Raw genomic sequence first — 27986 nt, 5'->3', positions numbered from 1 at the left:
AATCATAGTTGATGGATCTCTACATATATATTTGAATAATTTCAAATTTCAAAGTGAATTTCCTTGTTTCAGAATACCTGCACGCTCGAAGAAAGACTGGATGAGAACTTTTGGATAACATTACCTATGTTTTGCATAAGACCGGTCAAAGGATATGCTCTGGACATTTTAGTAATAGCCATAGAATTGATATTGAGAGAAATAAGCATACAAAGCTTTAAATCAACCCCAAATATGTTCCATTTGTCCAAAAAGATGTTTTGGCCTTTCATTTTGTGTATATATTTTTTTGTGAATTAATTTAATCCACCTTATACAGTATTTAACTACCCTGTGTCAATTGTCTTCTAGAAAATTCAAATATATTGACCTGAGAAATACAAATGGTTGTATTATATTCAAAAACTTTCCTTTTAGTTATTGATAAAAAAACTCATTTACTAGTTTTTCAACTTATGACTCAATTTTATTTGCTTAGAATTATACCTTATTAAATACTTATACCTAGCACTCATTAATACAGTTTATTGTATGATTTTCACTATAAGGATTTTACAAAAAACGGCGACACGTGTTTTGTTATACAATAGCTTTCTCAAGCGTGAAATAATTATACACCTACTAACTATAACAAAAATCTATAGAAAATGAATTTACTCCATTGCCAACGCAATTAAGAAGTTAAATTATTAAGTTTTATCAATATTATGACGTAAATCAATGTGCACGTGCACCCAAATTCAAGTTGACATAGATTTTGTATAGTATAAGGTACAGCTGATCCAGTTTATTCACAGAACAGTGGTTCTACCATAGAAGTTTATAAGTTTCAGTTCTATGGGCTTAATTTTATAAAAATCTACCTTTGTAAAAATAGATTCCTAAATTTACACATGATTCCATTTTTTGATATGATGGATTCATCTAATGGTTCCTTCGAAATAGTAACACGTTTCTATTGAATCTGAATCCATCAGAAGTTTTCTGTTGTATTAAAGAACTCGTCTAATGTTCACGTGTATTTCAGTTCCGTTACGTCACTTCCTTAACATTCCCCTTTATCCCCACCACTATATGTTACGGTCACGTCAGGGCGTCATGATATGATTTGTATCCCCTCTCTTCCATTTGTGAAACAGGAATAATCAAGAATTTATTGTATTTTATTTCCATTCCCAATAACCTGCATTTTAAATAATATTGGAAAATTGCTGACTAAATTTCATTAAAATAAATAAAACACGTACTACATGTTACATTAATTATGGGCAATATATTATATTTTCCTAGCAGAAAATTTTCCATCATTGTTGTCAAGTCAAATTTTTCTTACGTGTTGCTCAAAGTGAAGTACTTACGTGGATTTTGCACATGTATGCTGAAAAACTGTCAGTTTCTGTTGTTTTGCGAATCCGGAAGTCAAAATTATAATTTTCGTTGATGTTATGTGAGAAATACGAAAATATTACAGCCAAGATTTCCTGGTTTCACCATGAATGAAGTATCTACTCCTTAACGTGCGTATTCGGTTCTCGCGCACTGCGTGCTCCTAGTATTTTCATGGTTCCATGGCAGAGCCGCCATGATGGCTTTCAGCTCAACACGCTCAACATGGAAAGTTTCAAAGTTGTTTTATCGTATTTGTGACTGAGTGCGTGTAAATAAAAACAATGGGAACAAACTAGAGGAAACGAAAATTCGATTAGTGCCCGTCTCGGACGGCCCGAGCATCGGGAAGCTGGTTTTAAGGAGATTTTATGTTGGCCTTGTCGTGTGTTTTGTGCTGTCAACAAATATGTCCAAGCTTTCATTTAGGGCGAGGGCCCTGGATGCAAGCAAACCCATGCCTATTTACATGGCTGAGGAACTCCCGGATCTTCCTGATTATTCAGCGATTAACCGGGCAGTTCCTCAAATGCCATCAGGGATGCAAAAAGAGGAAGAATGTGTAAGTTGCTTTCAGAGTTGACACCAGGCATTTGTTAGATAGTTGTCGGCGGCCATATTGATAATATTCGCGCTCCCATGCGCAACCGGCATAATATTATTTTTCCTAAAGGATTGTCGGTTCCTACAATGATTTCCAGCAAAGAAAAACACTATTTACGCCTATTTGTCAATTTAAAATCCACTCGAGCTTTGTTCTTGAGTTGTCATTACGTTTTTACATATGAGCATGAAAATGGGTAATTGTTTATTATTGGTTATGAATCAAATGATGAATTCTTACCTTTTTACATTCTGTAGTATTATGCATCCACAGGAGCACCATCTTCAACGAGCAATTGTTGCTGGTCTCATCATTCCAACCCCAGAAGTCTCAGACATACCATGCAAAGAGTTCTACGACAAAGTCTATCCTGCAAATTACAAGCAACCCCGACAGCTCATCCACATGCAACGTAAGACATTATATAAGGTTCCTAAATGCAGAGTTTCTTCATCACAAACTTATGTTGTTCAGAAAAAAAAACAATTTTGTTGTGATTGTTTTTTAATCATAGCAAACTTTGGACATGGAAGAAACTTGACTTCTTTGACAGTTTCATTCTTGACTGTTCTTATTGAAAAAAGAACACACAATTGAATAAAATGTTCTGATCCAGAAAAAGTATTCTCATTTGCTCATTTGACTTCTATTCAATTTATTAAAGATTAAAATGACAAATTGAACTGGCTTGTCTTTCAATGCTGCATAAAATTATATTTGTTTTTACAGAATATTTCTTTAAATTATTCTTTAAAAAAAACATTCCATAATCATTAATTATGAAGTTGAACTTTGTTGCTAGTTTATCTCAGGGAAAGCATTTGAAGTTAACTGGTAAATCTTAACTTCTTCAGATTGAAATAGATTTTTGAAAATTTTCAGTTTTGATACATGAAAATAAATTCCATTAAATCACTGTTCTTTTTGTTAATTTTCTTTTAGGAATATACTTGTTTACTTTATATATTTAGAAGTTCCATTTTTCAATGGCTAGTTCAAATCCTGAATTCAATTCAATAGTAACATTTTTTATTGTCATATCTTACTTAGAAAAAAATCAAAATGGGAGTATATTACATTTCAGTATATTTAAAAATTTAATACGATAGTAATGACAACCAACTCAATAATTAATGCTAGCTCATATATGAAAGTTTAGTCAAATGAAATGGCAGAGTCGATAGTATGGAACAGACAGATAAATAATCATACTGTCAGAAAATGATGTGGCATTAACTTACTGTAACTAACTTATCATAAGAAAAATATTCCTTCACAGAAATACTAATTTAATAACAAATATTATTAACAAACTTCAGAATATATGTTTGATCTTATGTATATGGTTACATGCAAAAATAAAAAAATAAAATGGAGCTACATTTTATAATTTTTTCAATCTCTAAACAATAAGTAGTTTAGAAGAAATTAACAAAGTTTCAATATAACTCAAATAATTGTTTAATTCCAAAACCTTTTAGCTACTTTGATAAAATTGAAGAAGAGGTAGGATGCCATGACTGTAAACAGAGCATTTTTTTCAACTGGAATTTAAGAAATTGAAATTTATTGATTGATTCACAGGAGAACTTTACTCAACTCAATAAATTCAGGCCTTACAATAGATTCATTACACAACTTTGTGAAATGAAATTTTCTAGAATGAAATTTATTAAGTCAAAATATATGGTTGATAATTCACTCAGCAGTTTCCTTTGTCAACAACAATTAGTGATAATATATATCTTTTTTTTTACAAAAATGAAAATATACAAACAATCATTGAATAACTCTGATGACACTGTTCTCAAAACCTTTACCTTGTTAAATATAGTTGATAAAAATAATAATAATGTTTATTCTTCATCTTTGGATACAAATATAAATATAATAGGTAAATAAAAAAAAAAAATAAAATGAAGTATATGTGACATGGCTCAGTTGAAGCCCTGGTGTACTGAGATGGGCTTGCCTGACTATCAGCACCACATCTTCAGTTGTCATGAAAATTCCAGACCTACCTCTTCTGAAATTATTTTTAATAATTTTTTTGTTCCTTAAGTTGAACAAAAATGGGTGGAGGGCAAATGTCCATGTTTTTCATTTGGAGAAGCTGTTCTAAAAGCATATTTTTGTAATAGAAAGAAAGAAAACATTACATTATAAAAATTACAAATACAGCCATTGTACATTCAAAGTATGAAGACATCAGTTTCGTTTAGGGACTTTTCACAATTTATATTTTGAAATGAAGAACAAATGTATACAAATACAAAAATTGATAACATATAATAATTGTGTGTTTTGTGTTTCTACTCCCTACCATCTGGGAAAGAAAGTTTTATACAAAAAATGTGAAACTTCAGGTAGCGTGTTCAATCCACAGATATATATGGCTGTAGATTTTTCTTAGCAGATGAAGATCTTAATAGATTTCTAATTATAAAACACTATTTTTAGTGTTTTTGAGTACATTTTATTGTCCCATTAAAAATTGAAATCTGAAGTGAAAAAAATGACCTTATCAATATATTTTTTACTTATTACTGTATATACATAACAAATTTGAAAAAAAAATCCTCTTCAGACAACAAAGATGTATGACAATAATGGAACTTTCGGTTACACTGTATAGTAAGAGTTCCACTATCTACTTCAATACATGATAATTTTTTAATAGAGAAATTTCATCAGGATTGGGATAGAACTAAAATTTTCAGATGTATTCAATTTGTGTAAGACGTTTGTGATGAAAAACTATATTGAACTAATTTTCTGCATCATCATGTATTTGACTAGCAACAAATATGATTTATGTCTATATTCTATACTTAATTAAAAACAGGAAAAGTTTAGAATTTACTTCAACTTTTTGTTACTTTTTGCTTTTATGGCACAGACCTTTACAATATATGTAAGAATAACATATTTTTAATAAGGTCAAGTTGTTTGTTTCAAATATTTGGAGTAAGAATTTGAATTGTTTTTTATTAGCGTTCACAATGGAACAGGACATTCCCGACTATGACATGGATTCTGAAGACGAACGATGGTTACATTCTCAAACACAAAAGTTGGACCTGAGCCCAGTGAAATTTGAAGAAATGATGGATCGGTTGGAAAAGAGTAGTGGACAAACTGTAGTTACTCTGAATGAGGCAAAAGCATTATTGAAGGAAGACGATGATCTCATCATAGCAGTATTCGATTACTGGTTGAATAAACGGTTGAAAACGGTAAATTTACTTTTATTTAGATCTTTGAATTTGTAAAATTTGTAAGTATTGCTTTTCAATTGTAAATAATGATAATTGAAAATTTTCAGCAACATCCTCTAATTTTGACTGTTAAAACTGAACATAGATCTGGCACAGCAGCCAATAATCCTTACCTAGCATTCAGACGAAGAACTGAGAAAATGCAGACTAGAAAAAATCGAAAGAACGATGAGGCATCTTATGAGAAAATGCTGAAACTACGGAGAGATTTGTACAGAGCTGTCACATTACTGGAGCTTGTCAAACGGCGCGAGAAAATCAAAAGGGAATATGTGCATTTAACTGTGGAGGTTTTTGAGAAGCGATTTCAGGCTAAAGATTTCAGTGGGACAGTTATGGCTGAGGCGTCTGCCATTAAGTCATCTAGGCCTGCTTTCACTCCTATCTTTCACAATCATTACCCGAACCAGAGTTGGGCTACTAAAGCTATTTTAAAGGACGAGGTAGGTTTTATACTGTAACTAAATGTAAAGCTTGATCAAAACTGTCACTATTTCCTATCACCACCTTTAATTATATTTAAGTTTTACTTTCATTAACCTACTAGATATTCAGGTAAAATACTTGATGTGCTCAGATACCCATTTATCTATTGAATATGTTGCATATGTTACCTACACTTATAATGAATTAATTATGAAAGAGGAAATGAATATTGAAATAGTTTTCTGAGTAAATAAGTAGGTGATTGTAACATTTTTTGAAGTCATTGCCAAATCTATTAACTTCAAATTAATTGCTGTAAAGTCTCAATTTACTTTGAAAGAAATCCTGAAATGGAGTGATATATATTTTTTAGTTCTGAATTTTCAATAGACACTTTGTCATTAGTTAGATGATGTTTTATTTCTTTCGCTATTATTATTAACACTTATTAATCATAAGTTGGGTCAAACCTTTGAAATAGTATCCAGTCAAAATGTTTATTGGAGGAAGGTAGAATCAGAATCAAATTTGTTTAATGCAAGTGCAAATTTCCACAATAAAAGATAACGTGCAACTAGATGTTCTAATAAGGGTAGAGGATAATCCTCGTACAATATGACAATTGTACAGCAATATGTGTTCCAAAAGCAAGAGAGCATTTTCCCTGAAAAGAACATTTGCATAATTCATTTTTTCAAACGATTAATGTGATGTAAACTTATGCAGGATGCATGTAACTGTATCCAAATTATGTTTTCCTGAGGTTCAGCTTTGCCTAACTTTGTCAAAACACCTTTATATTTTTTTTAAAAATATCACAGAAAAATGTTTTGAATCTTCAAGTTCACACAAATGAATTTGTGTGAACAGAATTTGAAATGACCAATTAGGTCAACATATCAGAAACAGTGATTAACTTTTTCCAATTTGAGAGCTTTTTGTCGTAAGCATATTGTTTTTAGAGCAATTAGTTTTTTCTATAATTTATCAGGGTACTGCGCAATATTATGTCTATGTATACATTTCCTAGCTTGTTTTCTTAGCAAGTAATTTCTAAGTTGAAAAGAATTTATTTCTTGCAAAAAATGAATAATAATTTTTTTCAGGTTATTCCAAGAAGAGAAAAGAGGCAATACAAAAAAAGGAAACACAAGTCATTGGGTCAAGGTCGATCGAGCAGCTATGGTATCGATTCTGTTACAGGGCTGTCTTCTGATGAGGAAACAACTGTCCCCCAGGTGTCTTCAAATCAAGAAGAAGACGAAGATGAAAGTCAGTTTGCTTTCCGTAGAAACAAATTGTGCTCCTACCATATGGTATGTTTTCAGTTTTCATGGTACTTTATGAATTTGAAAAATTAATTACTGTTTTTAATGTGTTTTCCTTCCGGAGGACATTTCCTAGGAATGACTTGTCCGTTTCTCTCAAGCCTCTGGAAGACACTGCAGCCTCATGGGATTATTGCGCCATCTTTTGCCAACCATTCCAACAATCTTATGCCTTGTACTAGTGTGTAAAGGTCCCTAGTTGAATATATGTCATATTCTTCTGGGAGTAATTTGGGTTGATCATATATTGTTTGTCTTCTGTGATCCAGTGCATAACATTGGCATAAAATATGGTGTTGTACAGATCTATTTTTTTTCAGGTGTCCTCCCAATGGACAGCTGATTCCTACTTTATTGAAGCAGTTTTTTGTTCAGTACTCGTGTGTTTCTTACAGACCCACTTTCCAATCTGGTTTTGTATAAACGACTTGGGTACCCCAGGGCTGGGTCGGAGCCTATATTTGTAGTTGATGATCCGTGTCTGGCACAATCATCAGCTTTTTTGTTATTTTACTTTCCTGGCACCTAGTATATTGTGAATCATTTCTGTCCGACAGTTTCCTCTGTTCTTCAAGGCATTCCCAGACCACTCTCGATGTCACTTTTGGGTTCGCAAGTGCAGCGTGGCTGTCTGGGAAAGTATTTATCCGTTTATTTTTTTTGAGGCCTTGAGTTGATGTTTCTTGTGCATTGTGAGATTGCATACATAAAGCCTGGAAGACAGTAACTGAAATGAAGGCTTTTCTCTGTACAGTATATTCTAGCTTCCATCCCATGGAAAAATAAACTTAATTACAAAAGCAATTAAAATTATCGTATGTGATAGTCTGATTTTATCTATCATGAATTTTCCTGATTCTGTTTAAGGCCCCTGCTTAATGAAATCAATAAAAAATTGAAATGATACAGAATTTCTGTGTATGCCTCATTCATGTGGTGGAAGATTAGAAAGTATCTCCAACAAATTATTTCTATAGGGTTGGTTAAAAATGCCAACATATAGGCAGCTACGTACGGTCTGCTTATTTCACAGTATAATCATAACGAAGATTCCTGTATTTACTTATATGAAAATATTTCATTGTGAATCTATGTTCATACAATTGAAGTTCAATTTAAAGGTCTATAATTCCTACCAAGTTATGTGTAAAACAATAACCAAAATTATGTCACATAGGCTAATTACCCTGATCTAACATGATCCTCCGACTATACTCATTTGATATATTCGTTGGTCTGGTTTTTGTTTCTTCAATTACACATTATCAAGCGAGAGCATTTGGAACATGATACCAAAGCATGTGTATCATTATGTGATGGATATTGTTGAATGTTTAATTTGTATTCGTAATTGTTTGGGCTTATATGCTGTGTAAAGTACTAAATTTATATTATTGCAATGAATGGAAAATTCATTCTGAATGGAATTGAGGAAGAAATTAACAGTTAGTAAATGTGTGAATTCTGACACCAAGATAAAAGCTAGAATAATTTTTAAGCTTGTTAGCAGTGATCAACAGTTTTTATTTCAAAATTGTCACTGTTCACTTTCATTATTGATAGATAACATTCAACAGTAGTTATACTTGTTATCATGACTTGAAAAAATTATGTGTAACTATAGATTAATTTGACGGTGACAATGAAATTACTTATTTTTTCAGCCTTTACCAGAAGAAGGGAACTGGAGTTGGTGTTCCAGAGAAGAAAATGGATTGGCTGACAAGAGATTCCGTTTCACTCTAACATCCCTATCAAACCCAAGAAGATGCATTGGTTTTGCTAGACGAAGGGTTGGCAGAGGCGGTAGGATTGTCCTTGATCGGATATCAACGAATTATGATGACTATTGGCGTATGTTGGATTTCTCCATTACAGAACCAGGTAGAGAAAGCTCTACATCAGTGGAAACCAGCACCTCCGATTCATTTTCCCCATCGGATATTAAAAGTGAACTCAGTGTTGGTAATTCAAGTAGTAACAATCTGCTGCGGACAAACGATTGTGTTAGTAGTGATAGTATTAAGGTGGAAGTTAAGAGAGAGCAAGAGGGAGCTCAAGAAGAAGGCATAGCACCTCTAGAGCCTGTTTACACCAGAGAGGAAAAAGATGATATGGTTGATTTCCTCCGATCAGTTGGAAGGGATTGGTGAGTTTGACTTCTTTCCTTCTTTAATACAAGAAATTCTTGACCATAGATTTAAAATAAAAAATGACAAACTGCATTTCAGGGGGGTTTTTTACAATCTACTGAAGTGAGGTCAAAAAGCAAAAAATGAAATGTTGTGTTTGTTCATATACTTATTTGAATATTCAACAAAAGCATAAATTTAGTGTCCAACATGTCATCACATGATTGAATTGTAACTTATAAGGGTACTTTTTTAGGGTGTAGATGAAGAATCTTACCATATAGCTTTTTTCATCAATAACTGTTAACAAGGCCAAGGGAAACCAATGATCCTTATCAATGGGGATCTGGCAAATATCATAAAAAGGGAATCCATTGAACCCACAGGGTTTAACACTACTAAAATGGGGATAGGGCACTTGAAAATACTTTTTAGCTTCATAATGCCATATAAAGTAGAGTTTATTGAATTTTGAATCATCGAAATTCTGGTTAACAAAAGAACTATTTCCCACGAGACTTGTTCTACGGTTACCCACTGCTTTTTGTGCAACTTGTGTTTCGAGATTAACGGTCAATGACTCTCATTGTTACCCTCAACTTTTGCATGAGTAACCACCATTTTCGTTCTTATAATGTAAAATAACTAGGTTTATCAGGACACACAGAAACATGTCTGTCCACTACACTACAAGTGCCTATAAAAATTAAAGGTATCTTATCAATACTTGATAGTTCATAATTGATATGTCATGTGCATTCACGCCAAAAAAATTAATATTAGATTAGGTGTGAATTATGTGGCATAGGTGCTATGTCACTAGTGAGATATCGTTTGGTGATATATCAAGAGCACAGCTCACTAGACGTGGATGTAATTGATCAGTGGCAGCGCTAGGGGTGAGCGAAGTGTGTGACCGCAGAGGGCCCCGCGTTGTACAAGGCCCCTAGCTAGACTTGGCACCAGATTTGTATATAGGGGTTACAAAGCTATATTTCCAGAAGTCTGGCAAAATGCCTTATTTGACGGAATTATTGGAAATTATTTGTGAGGGGAAAACATTAAATCACTCTCATATTTTATTATGGACTCTTTTTCTCTTTTTCAACAAATCTAAATGTACCTCAATTCTATTAGTAAGCATATGAAAAAATCACTGTAAATATCTGAAAATTGTACACTGGCTGAAAGAATTGATGGCCTTTTGAGATTCACCAATAAATTACATTTATTATTATTATTATTATTATTGATACATATGTCAAGTATTAATTTTTATCCGATCATACATATTAAGTAGGGTCTTTCGTGAAAGAATCAACAAGTAAAAAATCTTCCAATACTTCCCAAAATCAAATTTTCATTGATGCACTGAAAGGTTCGTTTCTGTTTTAGCAAACTAAGAATGGGTTGATATTGTATAGTGCAGAATCGCTTGAGGAAAAGTAGAATGTGTTTTACACAATATTTTTATATCATCATAATTGTTCCTTGCCTTTAACAATCAATTTAACCTATGCATAGTATCTGTTAGAAAACAACCACGACTTCCACATAAACTACTACGTATTTCATACGGAAAATAAAGGACAAAAAATTAAACCTGCTGGAATCATTGAAAATAATTTAACGTTAAAAATTAAATTTCCTATTGAATGACCAACAAGAAAATAATCTCTCACCACCTGCTGGGTGGATACCTGATGTTATAACTACCTGTACCAATTTCTAATCTCTTTTAATTAATGTCAATTATTGTTTGTATATATTGCATTGTAAAGTACTCCAACTGAGGAAGCCAATGTTGCAGTGAAATTCATATTGAAAATGAGTTTTTTTTTGTGAAAATTTGTTATCATCATGAATAAAATCACAATGTGAACCAAAACTTTAAAATATGTACTACAGTTCATTAATAACATTTCCACTTTTTGTTTTTGAACTGAATACAAATGATAACAAGGTAGGCCACCCAAAGTCCTAAAAAACTGAAATATAGTCAAACAAGTTGATAGCTTTCAATTTAAATATTACACTAGTTCTTGGTTTTTGAAGTTTAATATATACTCATTTTATTGATGTTCTGTTACTTCACTAGCATTATAAATAGTCATATCTCTTTGATTTGTTATATTGTATATGTAAAGTGAATAAATAATTTCTGTCTGTCTAGAAGTAGAACTTTTAGACATATTGGAGTATTACAATTATGATGACGACTATTCTGATTGGTATATACATGGTTGGCTTGTGGTTGGGAAAATCTGTTTCGAAAGAGCATACTAACAATTAGTAATGTAACAATTGATTCTTTTTTATGGTACTTTGTTAGTAAAAATACTTTACTTGGTGCATATGATGAAGTATTCATTCACCATTAGCGGTTGCAAATGACAAGAGACTGACATACTGGAAGGTCTGTCTTAGTTGTTTGGAAAAAGTAACTTTTACAAACACTTCCAGGTAACAAAGAACCCATTGATTTTTTGTTTAATTCTTGATGAACTGGTTAGTTTCTTTGATGAATGAACAAAAATTTACACCAAAGAGTTTTTTGTTACGAAAAAATTATTGCCAAGTGGAGAGTTGCAGAATAAAAACCTGTTACCTTTTGGTTTTTTTTGATCTGAAGGAAATTGTTTTGAATTTACTGTTTATAAAAATGATATTCAATTACTTGAATATTTAAAATATCCTTGTTTTCAGGTTGCACTTTCGACCAAAAACACCACCTCCTGACTATGAACCACCGTGTAACATGTTACTGTCGCAGGAAACCTTCTTCGATCCCAGTGCCAACACACCCTTTTCCATGGAGATCCAGACTCTGGAAGCGCCTAGCAGCACACTCCTTGACACTTCCACATATATTACCGATCCGTTCACTTTTGATAACCTTGAATTGGAGACGACCGTCACCGACACCAGGCAATCCTTATCGGGGCCGTCATCGTCTACTCTCAATACGCTTATACCTAGTGTTAGTAGTGACAGTAACTTTTTATACAATGATAGTGACGGTTTTGTGCTAAGTGATTCTAGTAATGACAGTGATTATAGAACTATAGGTTGTACAGACTTTAGCGTGACGGATCTGAGCAGTTCGGAAAATTGTTCAGTCAAAAAGGATTGTTCTGCTGCAGTGAGGCAACAAAATGTTCTTTCTTCAAGTACCTCTACTAGTCCTAAGCTTAATAGTGTAAGTACGTCAGTATCCAGCGGTGGGCAGGAGCGTAGTGTCAGGAGTAATCCTGATAATAGTTTACATACCAACGCTAATGGGTTAGTGACACAGTTCGGTTTTGAAGGTGAGTCTCTGATTTATATCTTATCTACTAGTATTTACTGTATGTTATTGTTCACGAAAATATATTTATTTATTTGATTCTTTGTTCATTTATTTCAGCTCATTTTGCATTGAGAAACAGGTTATTGTTTCATCAAGATTCCCTATTTTGTGCCCATAATATTTGTTATCTTGGTTCTCTGCTGGTCAGTTTATTTTACAAAAGAAATCTTCAGTTTTAGGAAATGACACATTTGATGGCACAAATGATGAACAAAAATTCTCACAACCTGAAGTTGATGAAAATTCACTGTTTTGAATATGGCAAAATTATTATTTCAGCGAACAAATGTATCTTCAGAACATGCTTAGTAAAAATTCATAGGAATTAAATGAAAAAACACTTGTTTTTTGAAAATCCACAATCAAGTTAGTAAAAGTTCCCCTGTTTAAAATTTCACTAGAATTATAATTTTTGCTTAAATGTGGTTTTTTATCATGAACTCCTATCCCAATCTGGTTATAATTTTTGTGCCACATTTTCTAAAAAATATGTCTACAGGGTTTCATCTAATTCAATAAGTCATTTTCCTTCAGATTAGTGTCAAAGTTCTGCAAAATGTCAAAAGAAAACTCCTCAGTTTTGCTATGAATTCTATGTAGATTTTATAATGAAAAAACTCTGTAATATATTATTTAATAAAGTTTTTGATTTACCCTGTATGCATGTAGATTGTTTGATTACATTTACCATATTGAATTCATTGAACAAACTGTTCACTTGTCTAGTGGAATTATTATTAGACAGCAAATCAATATTTATATTACCACTGAAGAAAAGTTTTGAATGGCCAGATATGCATACTCCCCCACTAGTGGGGGAGTAAAATAGTAACATTTTTCGAAAGTTAGTCAGTGTTCAGTGGTACAACAAATGTCATTTTGAAATTTCTCTAACATAAGCATTAGACCATCTATTTTTTGAGGGGCTCGACTCTGTATATTAAAATGCAATATATTTAGGAGGTTACTTGTTCAATCGTCATGTTCTTCAACCATAAATGTATATTCATTTGGCTTGTCATCATTCTGTTGTTTATCCCTCCTCAAAAAGATCCTTGTTTCTGTGATTGTTCCATCTGTCTTGAAATCATATCTACAGTATCCTACTTCTTTCTTCTTCAACATCTACGACAACTCTGTATAAGAACATCCATACTCTTGGCTGCCATCCTCTGAACCTTCCACTCCCATCTTCAGTTTGTCCATTAGTATTTCTATATAATTTTCTAGGTTTTTTATTCACCTTTTCTCACTTTTCAGCCTCTGCTTGATTAAATTCCTCTCAATTTTTAGATTTATATTCATGAGATTAGTTTATTCCCTGTCAAGGTGAGAAATAATTTATTTCTGATTTGAGGTGGAAGTATTTGGTAGGAGAATGGATGATGATTCATATCTTTGTTTATTTTCGGAGTACTGGTAGTTTATGGTGTTGCTTTTTTTGCTTCATAAATTAATGGTGCCTGAATATGTCTTTTTATTTCTTTTTTATCCCCCGTGTTTTTGTTCATTTGTTTATTGTGTTTTTTTATTCTTTCTTCTAATAAATTCTGCACAATAATTTTTTATTTTCATTTTGCTCATTGATGATTTGCTTGAGTTATAGTAACTAATTTAGTTGTCCGTTGTCCTTCTAGTTAATTACATAAATTTCTCCATTGCTGTGCTTGTCTGACAGAATTTTACTCTTACATCACAAATTTTACTCTTAGATCACACATTTTGATCAATTTCATCTTGTTCTTAGTAGCACATGATGGATGAATAACATTTCTACATAATTATTTTGAGTAGTATAATCACCGTTATCACCTGCGGGTGCCATCTTCCATACACGAACTAAGTATTTTGACATGTTATTGAGTAGTAACACTAAAATAAATACATTCATAGAAAAAAATCTCCATGGGTATTGTTTAGTACGCTGAAATAAATACATTCGTGGAAAAAATACCCACCCACAAAAAAGTTGAAGGATTTATGGATTTTTCTGTGATAATGAGGTGGGGGTTGTTTTTCTACCAGACAAAATATTTTGATATAATTGTCTTGGATAGAATACTAAAATGAATTCATATAAAGAAAAAATCCCCATCCACGTATGATTTGAAGGAATTCTGTATTCTTCTTTGAAAATTATCATTCACCGGGTGAGGATTCATTTTCTGCTCCACAAAATATTTCCTCATATCAATTTTGTTGAGTACGCTAAAATAAATGATTTCATAAAAAATTCCCACCAGCAAAACATTTGAAGAAGATATTAAAACATCTCTTGCATAATTTAATTATTCACTGAATCAAAATCTTTCGCTAAATCAAAAAAAATTGATAACACATATTTGAACGAAATTTTCAAAAATTCTGTTTATATCCATGAAAATGTTTGGCCTGGTTCGTATTCAGTATAGATATTTCAAATAGATTGAAAAACAATATATCAATTGAATATTTATTTGGGACCTGTCTAAGGAGGGGTTTGAACTAAATTGTCAAAAAATCTGTTAATATCCTCAGAATTGTTTAAGTTCATATTCGGTATAGTCCCTTTGAATAGATTGAAGAATAATTATACCAAGAGATGATTCGTTTGGAAGCTGTCTTATAGGTTAGTTTATTTTTGAAGATAATTTTCATAAATTTCACTTGGATCCTCAAAAATAATTAGTTAGGTTCATATTCAATATGACACTTTGAACAAGTTCTATTGAAGGGGTAATTTATACTAAAAAACTTAAAAAAAAAAACTTTATATCCTTAAAAATGTAGATCGAGAAACAATATTCCGAGAGAAGATTCATTTGGGAGTTGCTTAAGGAGTGGTTAAACCCATGATAACATATGCATCTATGATCTGGTGGCCAAAGATGAAACTAACGACTGTTATCATTAAACCAAGCAGGGTGCAAAGACCCCCTTGTTCGAAAAGTAAGTCTATAAGAACCATATACATACTAGTAAAACCTAGCAGGAAACACACGGGAACACCTTTATAAAGGGACCGTCTTTCTCTCTCTTCTTGTATGGCCATTGTTTCGCCATCATGGAACAGAAACTTCATCTAGGGAGGCAAGTCTTTATGCATTATGCAAACCTGCGTTGGTCTTTTTATCATTTCTGTGTCTTCTTTGCTGTATTTTTCTGTGTACTGGGGGCTCATGAGCTCAAAAAAGCAGAGATTGGCTTAGAACATTCACAGGGCCACTCAGTGGAGACTCGTGATTGAGAGGACACCTGAACAAAATAGAGCTGTATAAGGAGACCTTAACTGCAGGTAATGCAACAAAGGGACAAAGACAGCTAGTCATATTTTTTGCGAATGTGGGGCATTTGCAGGAGGCAAATAATTTATGGACAACCTAAATTATATTCAGAAGAATATGACATGCATGATTAAATTGCTTTGGGGATGATTCAGTTTCTTTTAGTATTTCGCTACAACCTGTTTCTATTCCAACGTTTATTACTGAAAGAAAAAACAGCCTACTGAATAAACTTTCATCTCCGATAATCGTGATGACCTTTAAAGTTTTGAACATTTTCAAGTATAAATCACTTCTTGGTATGTTATTTTTCAATCGGTTCAAAGTGTCTAAACCGAATATGAACCTGACTAACTGTTTTCAAGGATATAAAAGGAATTTCAGAAAATTTTGTTCTTGTATAAACCACTCAGATGACTCTCAAATGGATAATCTCCTGCCTTATTGTTCATCGGTCTATTCAAATAGTCTATACCAAGTATGAACATTTTCAAGTATGTAAACGAAATTTCAGAAAATTTAGTTCATGTATAAGCCATCCCTTAGACGACTCCCAAATGAATCATCTCTCGGTATATTGTTATTCAGTCTCTCCAAAGTGACTATACTGAATATGAATTCATTTTAATAGATATAGATGGAATATTTGGAAACTTCGTTTAGTTATAAACAATTGTCTGATTCTACCTCAAAATGAACCGCCTTTTGGTATTGATTATTAAATTGAACAAGCATTAGTTTCGCTATAATTGTTAACAAAAATTTTTTGGCTACTACATAAAAACAGCCGCTGAAGAATGATTACTAACTTCATATTGGTACCAACTTGGGTGTTGCTCGGTGAGTGCCAAGTGATTCCAAACTCTCCTGGCTGTAGGAGAACATTTTTATTGATGTATGTGAAGGGTTGATATCTACCACTCTATCCAAATACAAATCAATTGTTTAGATTTCCACTTAAAATATGATCGCATAGGTCCCTAGTCAGGTTAATATCTCTGTCCTGGGTCTGCACCAGAGCCTGAAGGATATAAGCCTGTTTTGTGCATTTGGCAATATGCACACTTCTGTATGTTGGCCATCTAGCCTCTTTCTCCAGGTAAAGAAGACTATCCCAGATACTTCACCTTTTCATTGACCCTTAACTATTGTTCTAAATTTTTGTATTTAATTTTTTTATATTATGTCGATGAATAAAGACGATTATTTTTATTATTATTATTATTATTTGCTCTATCACAGACATATGCTCCTTTTGGCATCAACTGGCCAGCAAAACAAGAAAATAGCTTTGACACAATTCATTTCTCATTTGTGGAGATTTCAACATTAATTTTATTGTTGAGAGAGATATAGATAAAGAGAGGAAATTGCAGTCGTTATTAAAAATGTTTTTCATTACTGTCCCCACCCCAAAAAGACGAATACTCAAACAATCAACAAATTTTCTAAATATATAAGAAATTATGCCTAATATGTTGTGAAATGAATAGATGTTAAAAAAATTAAATCGCCCTTTTTATATAGAACCCAACAAAAAATACCAATGAGTCTCACATAGTTACAGCCGAAAAATAGAATGGAATAGAAAAGAGCAATGATGTGAAAACGAGTTTGGAGATTGAAAATTGAAATGAAAACAAAATGACACCTGTGTTATCTACTATAAAAACCACCAAATTAGGAAAACTAACAATTAATGATGAGCAAATCTCATGAATGAATAGTTCATGGATGAAAATCATAAATACAAAATAAATCTTAAGTATCATATGAAAATTGAAGTAATTTCACTTATAAATAAAAATACATCCAAATCTGCAGGAGAAATTGATGACATAAGCGGAAAAGTCTAGTTTGATAAATGATTATTTTTTCAAAGACCCGAAACTCCCTTGGGAATTCCACCTAAATAAAAATAGTACCATGGCTTGGGGCAGTCAACCCTTTAGTTTAGTTTGATTTTCTGGATATCATCAGCGCACTTCAACAATTTCAGTTCAGAAATAAATATTATGTATAAATATTAATACACCGCCAATGACATCTTGTAAACCACTATCAGAAGAGCCAATATTTCATCTTATCAAGTTTAAATATTTCCCAGGTGATACTGCTCTTTGAAGAAAACACTTTCAAAAAATTGCTGCATATATTCATACAATACAAGTTATAAACTTGATATAAGTACATCATACATAAGTTTGGTGACATATAGGATACAGAAATCAACAGATGAAAAACATTAAGTATTTCAGAATATGTTTTTAGCTTATCATGCCTTTTGAAAGAAACTTTCATTCTTAATGTATATTGTAGTACTATATAGTGAGAGTACTATTTTAAATATTGAGAATTTGTATATAGTCTGGAATAGAACTGGAATAGTCTGCCACAATCATAATAATCGAACAGTTTTCACAAACATTTTTTATTTCTAGATGCGTTTTGCTATCACCTTAGCTTGCTCGGTAGAAATGATAACGATGCTGACAGTCACAAATAATACACTATTAATGTCCGAAGTCAGCTTTGTCCAACCCCCTATGGAATTTTTTACTGGTTTGAAAAATTATATATTAAGTGTCAATCAACAACTTCTCTGTCATAATTTTGGATTAGTTTCTTTTTTATTTTTTTTTATTACGTATAGCTTTAGTTTCTTTTATTGTATACTGGCTATGAATTTATGATACATCTATAACGATTTTCTCATGTAATTAGGTTACACCTGTATGAGAATAAATAAATAAATAATTTTTATTTGAAATAGGAACATCCTAATTTACATACATTTCTAATATTTGTAATTAGTAATAAAAATATTTAGTGCTAAACAAAAAAATGCCTAAATATAAAATATAAAAATATACTTATAGTATCACAATCAGAGATTAAATTATACACATGTTATACCCATGTACACTCAGTATACATGAGCAACACACATGCACATACACTCACACACATGCCTTCCATAATTCATCTTTTTACATGCGCAGTGGTGAAATGAAATCATTCAAATGAATTTTCAATGAATTCAAAGACAGTGAATTTTTCACTTCATTTGAGAGGTTATTGAAATCATTTAAGCCTTGAAGAATAATGTTTTCATTGAGCTTACATTTCGAGTTTGAGCTATATGGAAATTGTTCACGTTTCTTGTGAGGATATGTATGGATCTCATTATTATACGTAACTTTTTTTGTTATTCTATAAATGAACACGATTGTCATGAAAAACAGGCGTTTGTTTACTTTATGCCAGTTCAAAGTTCTTAACATCAGATCAATTGGAACATTTATTGCATTGCAGATTGATTCTCATTATCTCATTTCGTAAAGTCATTGAACAGTTTTTGTCCAACAGGTACAGTAAGCTAGCACAATAGTCAAAGTGGGGTTGTATTATCTTCCTATGGATGGTTAGTTTGGAAAAAAGATACATGTTATGAGATATTTTACAAAGATAATTACAGACTGAAAAATTAGAAATAAATCTTCCTATGTTTTTTTACTTTTGTAACTAAGTTACTGCAGTTTCGTCCTAAAAGGACATTTTCAGACGTAGTAAAGGCTACATCCATCAATAATTACAGATCATAGATGACATTGGGTATTGAAACAGAAGCTTATATCTCCATTGAAAAGACTTTAAAATTAGACTCATGACCAACTTTTTTACTAAAGTTCTGTCATTATTATTGTTTAAGAACCTTATATGGCAATTTAGTTTTTTCAGAAGTGTTGCCTATGAATTTATAATCTAAATTCACAATTTTTTGAAAAATGACTGTTGTTGATTGTCAGAGTCACATTTCATACAAAATAAGATTCTGATTTGAGCCTGCTGTTTCAATAAGTAAAATTAAAGTTATTTATCCTTTCAACTCAACGAATGTATTTGTGATTGCTATCGAAAATCATTTATTGCCAAATCTTAAATAGCTTTTTTTTCTTAACAACTTTTTTTCTTTCATGAGCTTCACAGTTGTTTCATATATCAAACTATCAAATAAACCTTATTTGGTAACTATTTGAAGAGAAAGTGCAAATAAATCTGATGTAGATATAGTTGACGATATTATTTCATGATTTCAACAGTTCGTAATGCTTAACTTTCCAATGTAGTTTTTGGTATAAAAAAATAGAATCTCTGGATTTGAAAAATGGATTATATTCATAATTATTTTCAGTACCTCCAAATAGAACAAGAAATAATAAATTATCATACGCTTACTCCGGCGCAGTGGGATACCCGAATGCTTCCTCAGGCACGTTGAGTCTACACACATCTGCGCAAACTCTTACGCTTAATAGTCATAGGTAAGTCAGACCCTCTAAATGCTATACTAATGATATGGAACTATTTTCAAGTAAACAAAGTGACAAAATACTTTTAAAATTCAGGACTGTATGAATGTGATTTCTGAATAAAAATTTATTTCGGAACAAGTCTGATTGACAAAATCAGCAACGGTTAAAGCAAGTATTTGGATTTTCACTTTCATTCAAAATGTTCAAAAAGTCATGGACAAAAATGAAAATATCTTTGAAAAAACTTCAAGATCATTCTAAGTATATCATACAAATTAAGAATCAGGGGAACTTTTCATATGTGGTTTAGCAACTATCTGTTTGATAGGAAACAATTCATTCCCTGAAACAATTATATTTGGAGTTCCTTAGGGTAACATTCTAGGTTCACTGCTGTTCCTTGTTTATATCAAATCATTAGCATACTTGATCTTAAAATTGAATATTGAAATATTTTCCAATCACACCATATAACGAAATCAATTATTTACAGAAAAATCAAATATTAAATGATCGATGATCATATGTCTTCATCGAATATTGATGATGAATATTGTCTTTATTGGTATGTCATATTTGAATGCATTCAAATTCTGAAAAATCGTTTTAAAATACTATAATCAAACTGTTAAATATTTGATAACTCTGAAATATCTTGGACTTCATATAGAAGATAAATTAACCTGATTTAAACTTGAGACTTTGAAAAAACAAATTGCTTCCCTTGAAGAAATTGTAAACAAGACATTTGCTATATTTTTTACCCTTTAGATAGTTTATTCTGAATAACCATAATTGATATTAGTTTTGGTTATAGTCACTAATTTAAATCTGTTTAAAATCTGTTTTTCCGTTAATCAGTTGTCGCCCCCCTAAGAACGACAACTCTCAGAAGTTGAGAAACTTGTGTGAGCTAAGGACTAACGAGGTCTTACTTTTTAACGTGTGATTCCTTAAAACTTTCAGGTATAAATTATTACGTGTTTTTTTGAACTCAACAATAATGATCTCCAAATTAATTCCTATAAACAAATAAATCTTGACATCAATTCATTGTATGAATTGAAATGCTTTGCTTTCATTCATCTAGTGAAAAATATCTTGAAACATTCTGATTGGAGAAAGGTTTTGGCTTTCTACTTCATCTTTATTCAAAAAAATGTGGGAATCTTCCAAAGATATGTGATACCCTGCCTGATTCGGAAGCTTAAAAAAATATTTTAACCCAACAAATATGAATATTAAGGAATTAAAAAATTGGGAACTTGGTGAATAGTGGAATAAACATTAATGCCAGCAAAAAAATTTATCGAAATTTGCTTCTTAATTGTGCCCTTGTTCTCTTAAAAACACTTTCAGCTAAACAAACGTCCTAAGACACCATTTTTGTTCTGGTGAGAGAAAAGTGTTTTCAATAGATTCATTTTATGTTAGAGGTTAGGTTAGGTTAGGTTAGGTTAGGTTAGGTTAGGTGAGGTTAGGTGAAAGTTATAGCAATTTATGAAAGTTAATTTTTTAATATGAACATTCATTGATTTGAAGTGGGGCATTCAGCTATATTCCTGAATGGCATTGACCACTTTAATGGGACATTTAACTCCAATCCTGAATAGTACTAACCAGGCAGGCAATATATGGACGTACAAAATTACGCCCAGAAGAATATGACGAACATCCAACACGGAACCTGTACAAACTTGTACAGGGAACGAGACTGATGGAATGGGTGTCATGAGAAGATGGGAGAATAAACGCAATAAGCCCAAGAGGCTGCAGTGTTTTCTGGAGACTTGGACTGAATGGACAAGTCAGACAGCTCCCAAGGGACAAAAAAACAGTGTTTTAAGATTGTCTCAGTGCCCAGACTAATTGTTCAGTTGTTGGTCCGATGGATCTCGATACGAGCTACTAATATAACTTCACTAGGCGACATTTCAGGATAAGCAGAGGCTCGATATCACTTGACAGTGACAACTGGTCTTGTGTCTGAGGGCAGAGCAGTTGGAGATGCTCTCTTGGGGTAGAGTAATTTCGTTGCATGTCGTCTTAAGTATATTGAGCTGGGCAAAAGCATTTTCTGGTGGGGTTATCTCTGGGTTGGCGATAGTAACTTTCTGTAGGTGAAATAATTTTAAAATTAATTGAGAATTTTTCCAGGTTATTCATTAAAAACAAACAACAAATATTTTTTATTTATAATATTAACTCAGAGAATTCATGGAAATATGCAACACAGTTTTTTTTGTGTCAGAGGCATCACCAACTTTGTTCGTTAGCCTCGTGTTCTTGATAAGCAATGTTTATAACTCCTTGAGCGATCTAGGAAGCATCATGGATATTCGTAGTCCGTCAGATATGTAACGTCGCAGAATCACTCCAACTTCAACTAGATGGATTCTCTCGAGAAAAATATTTGGTCGAGGTGGGGATCGGACTCACGACCTTCTGATCGTGAGTCGGCTGATCGTGAGTCACTGCTGTAACACGCACTTGAAAGGACAGTAATAAAATGAAAACAAATTGTAGAATTAGGTTGTTGTATATATTTTTTATATATTTATTATTCATGGACATATTAAGTGAATCCTTGAGAATAATGCAATGAAAACTGTTGAAAAATATATTTTGCCATGAGAGCATAAAAACCCAAACAACTTTAAAGAGGTGTAGTCCACAAAATACCATGTGCCTATATAGGACAGAACGGTAGATATCTGAAAACGTTTACCTCATAACATAAAGAGTATAAAACCTGCTATATTGATGGAATTTGATTTTTTGTAGTTTTTTCCTGGCCTCTTAAAACCAAAAACTTCAGTACATTCAAGAATATTAAGGCTTTCTTTTAAAAACAAATATGTTTTCAAATCATTGTCAAATATAAAGTGGAATCTGTCATATCTGCTAGCATTTCTTTGGATATAGGATTTTTAGTGATGATAAATCCCATAATTGATGGGAACATTACGAGGGTTGTCTTTTATATTATTGTTTTTCAAAATATTTCCCATGAAGATCTTTTGCATTCGTTTGAACCAATTGTCGAAATAATGCCACTCTGATTGATGTATCTCCAAAACATGTATTCTGAATGCAGCAAACTCTTCTTCAGGTGTCGAAAAACGTTGACCTCTCAGTTTGTTTTTTACGTTCGGGAATAAAAAGAAGTCATTCGGTGCTAAGTCAGGACTATACGGCGGATGACTCATTAAATCGATGTTTTGGGTGCTCAAAAATGCAGTTGTTTGAGCCAATGTGTGAGAGCTCACATTGTCGTGGTGGAGAGTGGTCCGTCTTGGGCGGTTGGTTTTTCTGATTTCTTGGAAGACAACTGGCAAACAAATGGTTGTGTACAACTCAGAATTGACTGTTCTGCGTTGTTCTAGTGGTACGGTTGCGACATGTCCAGTTTTTTCGAAAAAACAGGCGACCATTTGCTTGGAAGTGCTTTGTGCGCGAACTACTTTTGTTGGATTTGGCTCATCTTGAAACACTCATACAGTCGACTGCTGTTTACTTTCGGGCACCGCGATCGTATTTTTTAAGCATTTCCATCGACCAATCGACACGAGCCTTTTTTTGAGCGATTGACAAATTGTGTGGGATCCAACGCGAACAAATTTTTGTGACAGTCGAATGTTTATGCAATATTGAATGTATGCTGGTCCCACTAATGCCTAAGGTTGTCTCAATCTCACGATAGGTCACATGATGATCTTGCAATATCAGTTCGCGCACACCATCAATGGTTTTCGGAACAACAACTGATTTTGGACGACCTTCACGAAATTCGTCTTGGAGTGAACTACGATCACGATTGAATACACCATACCATCGATAAACACTGGTCCTTGATGGAGCTTCATCGCCGTGCACTTTTGCTGAGTTAATCCACGTCGAAAGTTGTAAAAAATAATTGCACCAAAAACCTTCACGATTAATTTTCATTTTTGGGCTGAGATGAATCCTTTAAGTTACTGTAAACAACACAACGTGCGTATGTCAAAACGTTCTGAGTACGTATAAGCTCAAAAATGTTCAACTTTACGATAGAGCTGTCAGTTGCCAGATTGCAACACTAGGGTTACCAAATCCCGAAACATAAAAGGCAACCCTCGTATTATAGCATTCAAGGCCAGATATATGTATTGCTTCATAATTATTGGAAGGAATGACAGTAATTTTTCGAAAATACGACTGAACAGAAGTGAAAGATATCTTAACGAATCTATAAAGAAATAATAAAAACTATGTTCATCTGTGGATGTTAAAAGCAAACTTGGTAATATTTGTATACACTGAGAAGGAAATAATTTCTCAGTCAGGAGTTTGAAAATGGGATTTTTCAGATAAGTAATTTCGGAAACAATCACTCAAAAAATTAATGTCCGCGAAAAATGAGCGATAAGAAAAAAGATACATATGTATATGAAATACAACTTTATCAATGATCCGAAGAAGATGGACAGAATCAGTTCATAATACAGCCTGACTAGTTCAACACTAGCTGATTTCCTGACAAAACCACTAGGCTTTGAAAATTTATCAACAATGAGAGGATAAATCAGTATTTTGATGAACCATTCTGATAGAACAAAAAAAGATATACAAGAGTTCTGTTATTTACAATAAAATTGATTAAAACAATGTAAACTATAAACTCATATTTTTTTCATTTTCTTCATTTTAGTACGAACTTATTGGACATACCAATGGCAAATAATACGGATAACAACAAAATGGGTCCAGAGGCCACTGGAGGGTCTGTATCCACCAATAATAAGACAAAAACCATTGCTCGTAAAAACAATATCATAATGGAGGTGACGTGATGATTAACAACAAGCCTGCTGTCTACGGAAGGCTGCGGGATATGGTTTCTGGTTACAGTCAATGTGTCGTCTTCTGTGTCACATAAAAAAGATTGAGAATATGTCTGCATAACTTGAAAGATAAGTTGCAGTTCATACGAATATATTAGGTAACTTGTATAATATGCTAAAAATGTTGGTAGGTTTCAAAATACGAGATTTTCACAGTTTTCTTTGCCATCCACTCTTGAATATTTGAGGTGTATACGAAATTCATTCTTGGTTGAAAAATGATGAAATTCAAGGTGTGATTGCGTTTTTTTGTATTCGATCACTTTCATTGTAAAGTTGAAGAAAACAGTGTTTTGACTACAAGAAAACAATTTCTTTTATTTTTAAGTTTTCAATTTCTGAATCTGTGATAACTTTTATAGGCTAACATATAATAAAATTTAATGAAAGTCATAAATACTCTTTTTTAGAAAACATTGGTTTCATTAAACTGATTGAGTGTGTTTAGTGTTTTGTTCACCTTTTATGATCATAAGTCCTTATTTGGTATTTGACATATATATTGACATGTCGTTTATCATTAGCCGACATAATAGCACTTATGAGGCTGTTGAAGCCACAAGAAATTATCAAATTTTACATTCTCGGGTTAATTTTTTTAATGGGTGAATTTTTTGAACAAATATTACGTTTCTCCATCTTTAACAGTTATCCTTTTGAATTTAGCTAAACTTAATTGATATGCAGTGATTTTTTAAAATTTGAAACAAGCATCTGGAATATTGTGTACAAGTATATTGTTATAAAATAAAAACTCTTGGTAACTACAGGCAAACACACTTGTGAGCATCATATGCATAGACTGAATAAAAATACATGAATTTGATTAATATTTACATTGCATATCAATTATTGTATGTTTCATTTCTATAAATTTAAAATTTTGGGCAATCAATGTCAAATGTTTTGAAAACAATCGAAATTTGTTTTTAGCTATAAAAACAACATTCATACATTACAAGTACTTATATTTATTTGTAAAAGTTACACACCAACTTGCTGTAAAGATGTAACAAATTACAGAGACTTCTCAGTGTCTATAATAGATATTTACGATGAACTTTACATGTGTTCCAAATTACAATTAAAAACCCTGTTATGTTCTAATTATAGTATTTCCCTGAACACACATGCAGGTCGACAGTCAAAAAAGGGGGTTAAACAAAATAAGTAGAAGTCTGCATTAGGGATTGTAGAAATTTTGTATAATTCTTTTGACAAAATTAACCTCCAGTAGGTTTGAGAGACTGGCTACATGGCCTTCAAAGTGATAAAATTGGACCATTTTCTTTAAGGTGGCGAAATATGAAATTTTTGTATAGTCCACTTATTAAGGCAGGCTCCTTAATATGTGTTGTTTTTAATTTTTAACCTACATTGAATATGCTTTTGAAATTTTAAAATAGCGTAGAAGTTAATTTCTTAACAAGAACGTGTCACTCATTTTCGATATAGCTTAAAAGGGTATTGGAAAGGAATGAAGTGGTCAAAAAATATTTTCTTCTAGTTGTGATACATCCATGAAATTTTGTATAAATGGTGTGTATACCCTAAAACTATATCTTGAATGCTAGTGACTTTTTTGCCTGTTGAGACCTATCTAAATAGCACATTTGATACTCACTTCTAGGAAGTTGGTTTTCTTGGTATAACCAATACATATTCTGTCATCTGAAGGAAACTCATGGTGTCATCTTGAAGTTAGGTAGCCAGTTTATTGTCTTCAAAAGTCAATCCAAGACATTCAAGGTTTCCAGTAGAAATCTTAAATATCTTTTTGAATACGTGATGTTTATTCAAAGAGAATTATTATAATGATTGAGGGCATCATTACTTTTTGCAAATGAATATGATACTGTACTAAGTGGCTCATACACATAATATTGAAAAGTGTAGTTTATTTATGACAACACTACATATATAATGCTCTGAACTTCACTGATACAATTATGTACAACATTTAGAAACTTTTGGATTCCACTGAAAATACTGTATTTGATAAACAAATGAAAAATAATTCTTTATTCGAAATAATTATTAAAATATTAAATGGTCTTTCATATGGTACATCCAGAATGGAAAAGGCACAACTCAAAAAGTATAAAACCGTTCCCATGAATCGTACGATGCTACTAACTCAAAAATGGCCTTTTTGTGAGTTGAGCAATTTTCGTTAAAGGTGTGCACTATGTATTCGAAGACATTTAGTGAAACAAAAATTGAAATGAGAAACTGCTGACTATTCAAAACAGATATCAACTTCTTCATTTTGAGTAATATATAATGTTATTTGATAATTTTCATCTCAGGTGTAGGTCAGGTATATGAAAATTGTATTAAGTTTTCATGTGATGTAAAAATAGTAGCACTTGAAATTTGATGATGATTTCATCTTTTGTACATTTGTAAAATATTTTTTGTGTACATATGAAATCTGTATATTAGGTTTTGTAATTCAATTTGAAAACAATAATTTTAGATCAGGCTTAAACTAGTTCAAGGAAGGCAGAGAAAACTGGCAAGAAATCATGTTGTTCCTTTTCTGATATTGATGTGTTCATACAAGTGATTATTATTTGCAAAATTACTCATCCGTGGCTTATTTCTCTTCAGTGTCACATTGCCCAATTAATTTCAAGATTTAAAAAAGAAAATTTTAATAAATAAAAACTGCAGAAATTCTATTAAGCTAAGAGTTCTTAATAATTTATTTTGATTTTGTAGTTATTTGTAATTGTAATTAAAAATAGTTATACACATACCAGGCTGTTGATATATTATTAGTAACTTATTATTTTTTTTGTAAATGAAAATTTGTTGAATGTACTTATCATATTAGACCGTTTTTGTATTTTTAACGATAATTATATCTATTTTTTGTTATTTCTGTAATTTCTGTTTTTTGACAATTATTTTGGTGTTGTTTTCACATTGGTTCATTCAGTTGATAGTACGTACTGTGGATTTCATGAATCATAAAAATAGTTATAAAATGAAATAATTACTCCAAGGTTGGCGGCG

General features: G+C 32.1%; 1 protein-coding gene across 2 annotated transcripts; it reads left to right on the top strand.

The window, feature by feature from the left end:
• Nucleotides 1-1348: 1348 nt before the first annotated feature.
• E(Pc) (Enhancer of Polycomb) lies at nucleotides 1349-27848 on the top strand. Of its 2 annotated transcripts, none has more exons than XM_023163372.2 (9): nucleotides 1349-1948; nucleotides 2264-2402; nucleotides 4985-5226; nucleotides 5316-5711; nucleotides 6801-7010; nucleotides 8687-9171; nucleotides 11861-12462; nucleotides 19962-20091; nucleotides 24773-27848. In XM_023163372.2, exons 1-9 carry the CDS (start codon nucleotides 1796-1798, stop codon nucleotides 24912-24914), a joined length of 2499 nt encoding a protein of 832 aa, XP_023019140.2. In that variant the 5' UTR covers nucleotides 1349-1795; the 3' UTR covers nucleotides 24915-27848. The 2 variants fall into 2 exon arrangements, with proteins under 2 accessions (XP_023019140.2, XP_074027291.1); XM_074171190.1 differs by lacking the exon at nucleotides 1349-1948 and adding an exon at nucleotides 2054-2186 and having other exon boundaries at nucleotides 2248-2402.
• Nucleotides 27849-27986: the final 138 nt, after the last annotated feature.

This window comes from Leptinotarsa decemlineata, unplaced genomic scaffold (assembly GCF_025532065.1).
Source record: "Leptinotarsa decemlineata unplaced genomic scaffold, Ldec_3_MD MMD2_tig00000010_RagTag_RagTag, whole genome shotgun sequence".
NCBI classification, from domain to species: domain Eukaryota; kingdom Metazoa; phylum Arthropoda; class Insecta; order Coleoptera; family Chrysomelidae; genus Leptinotarsa; species Leptinotarsa decemlineata.
Note: the sequence above shows the minus strand (reverse complement) of the source record. Positions and strands in the feature narration are given on the sequence as shown.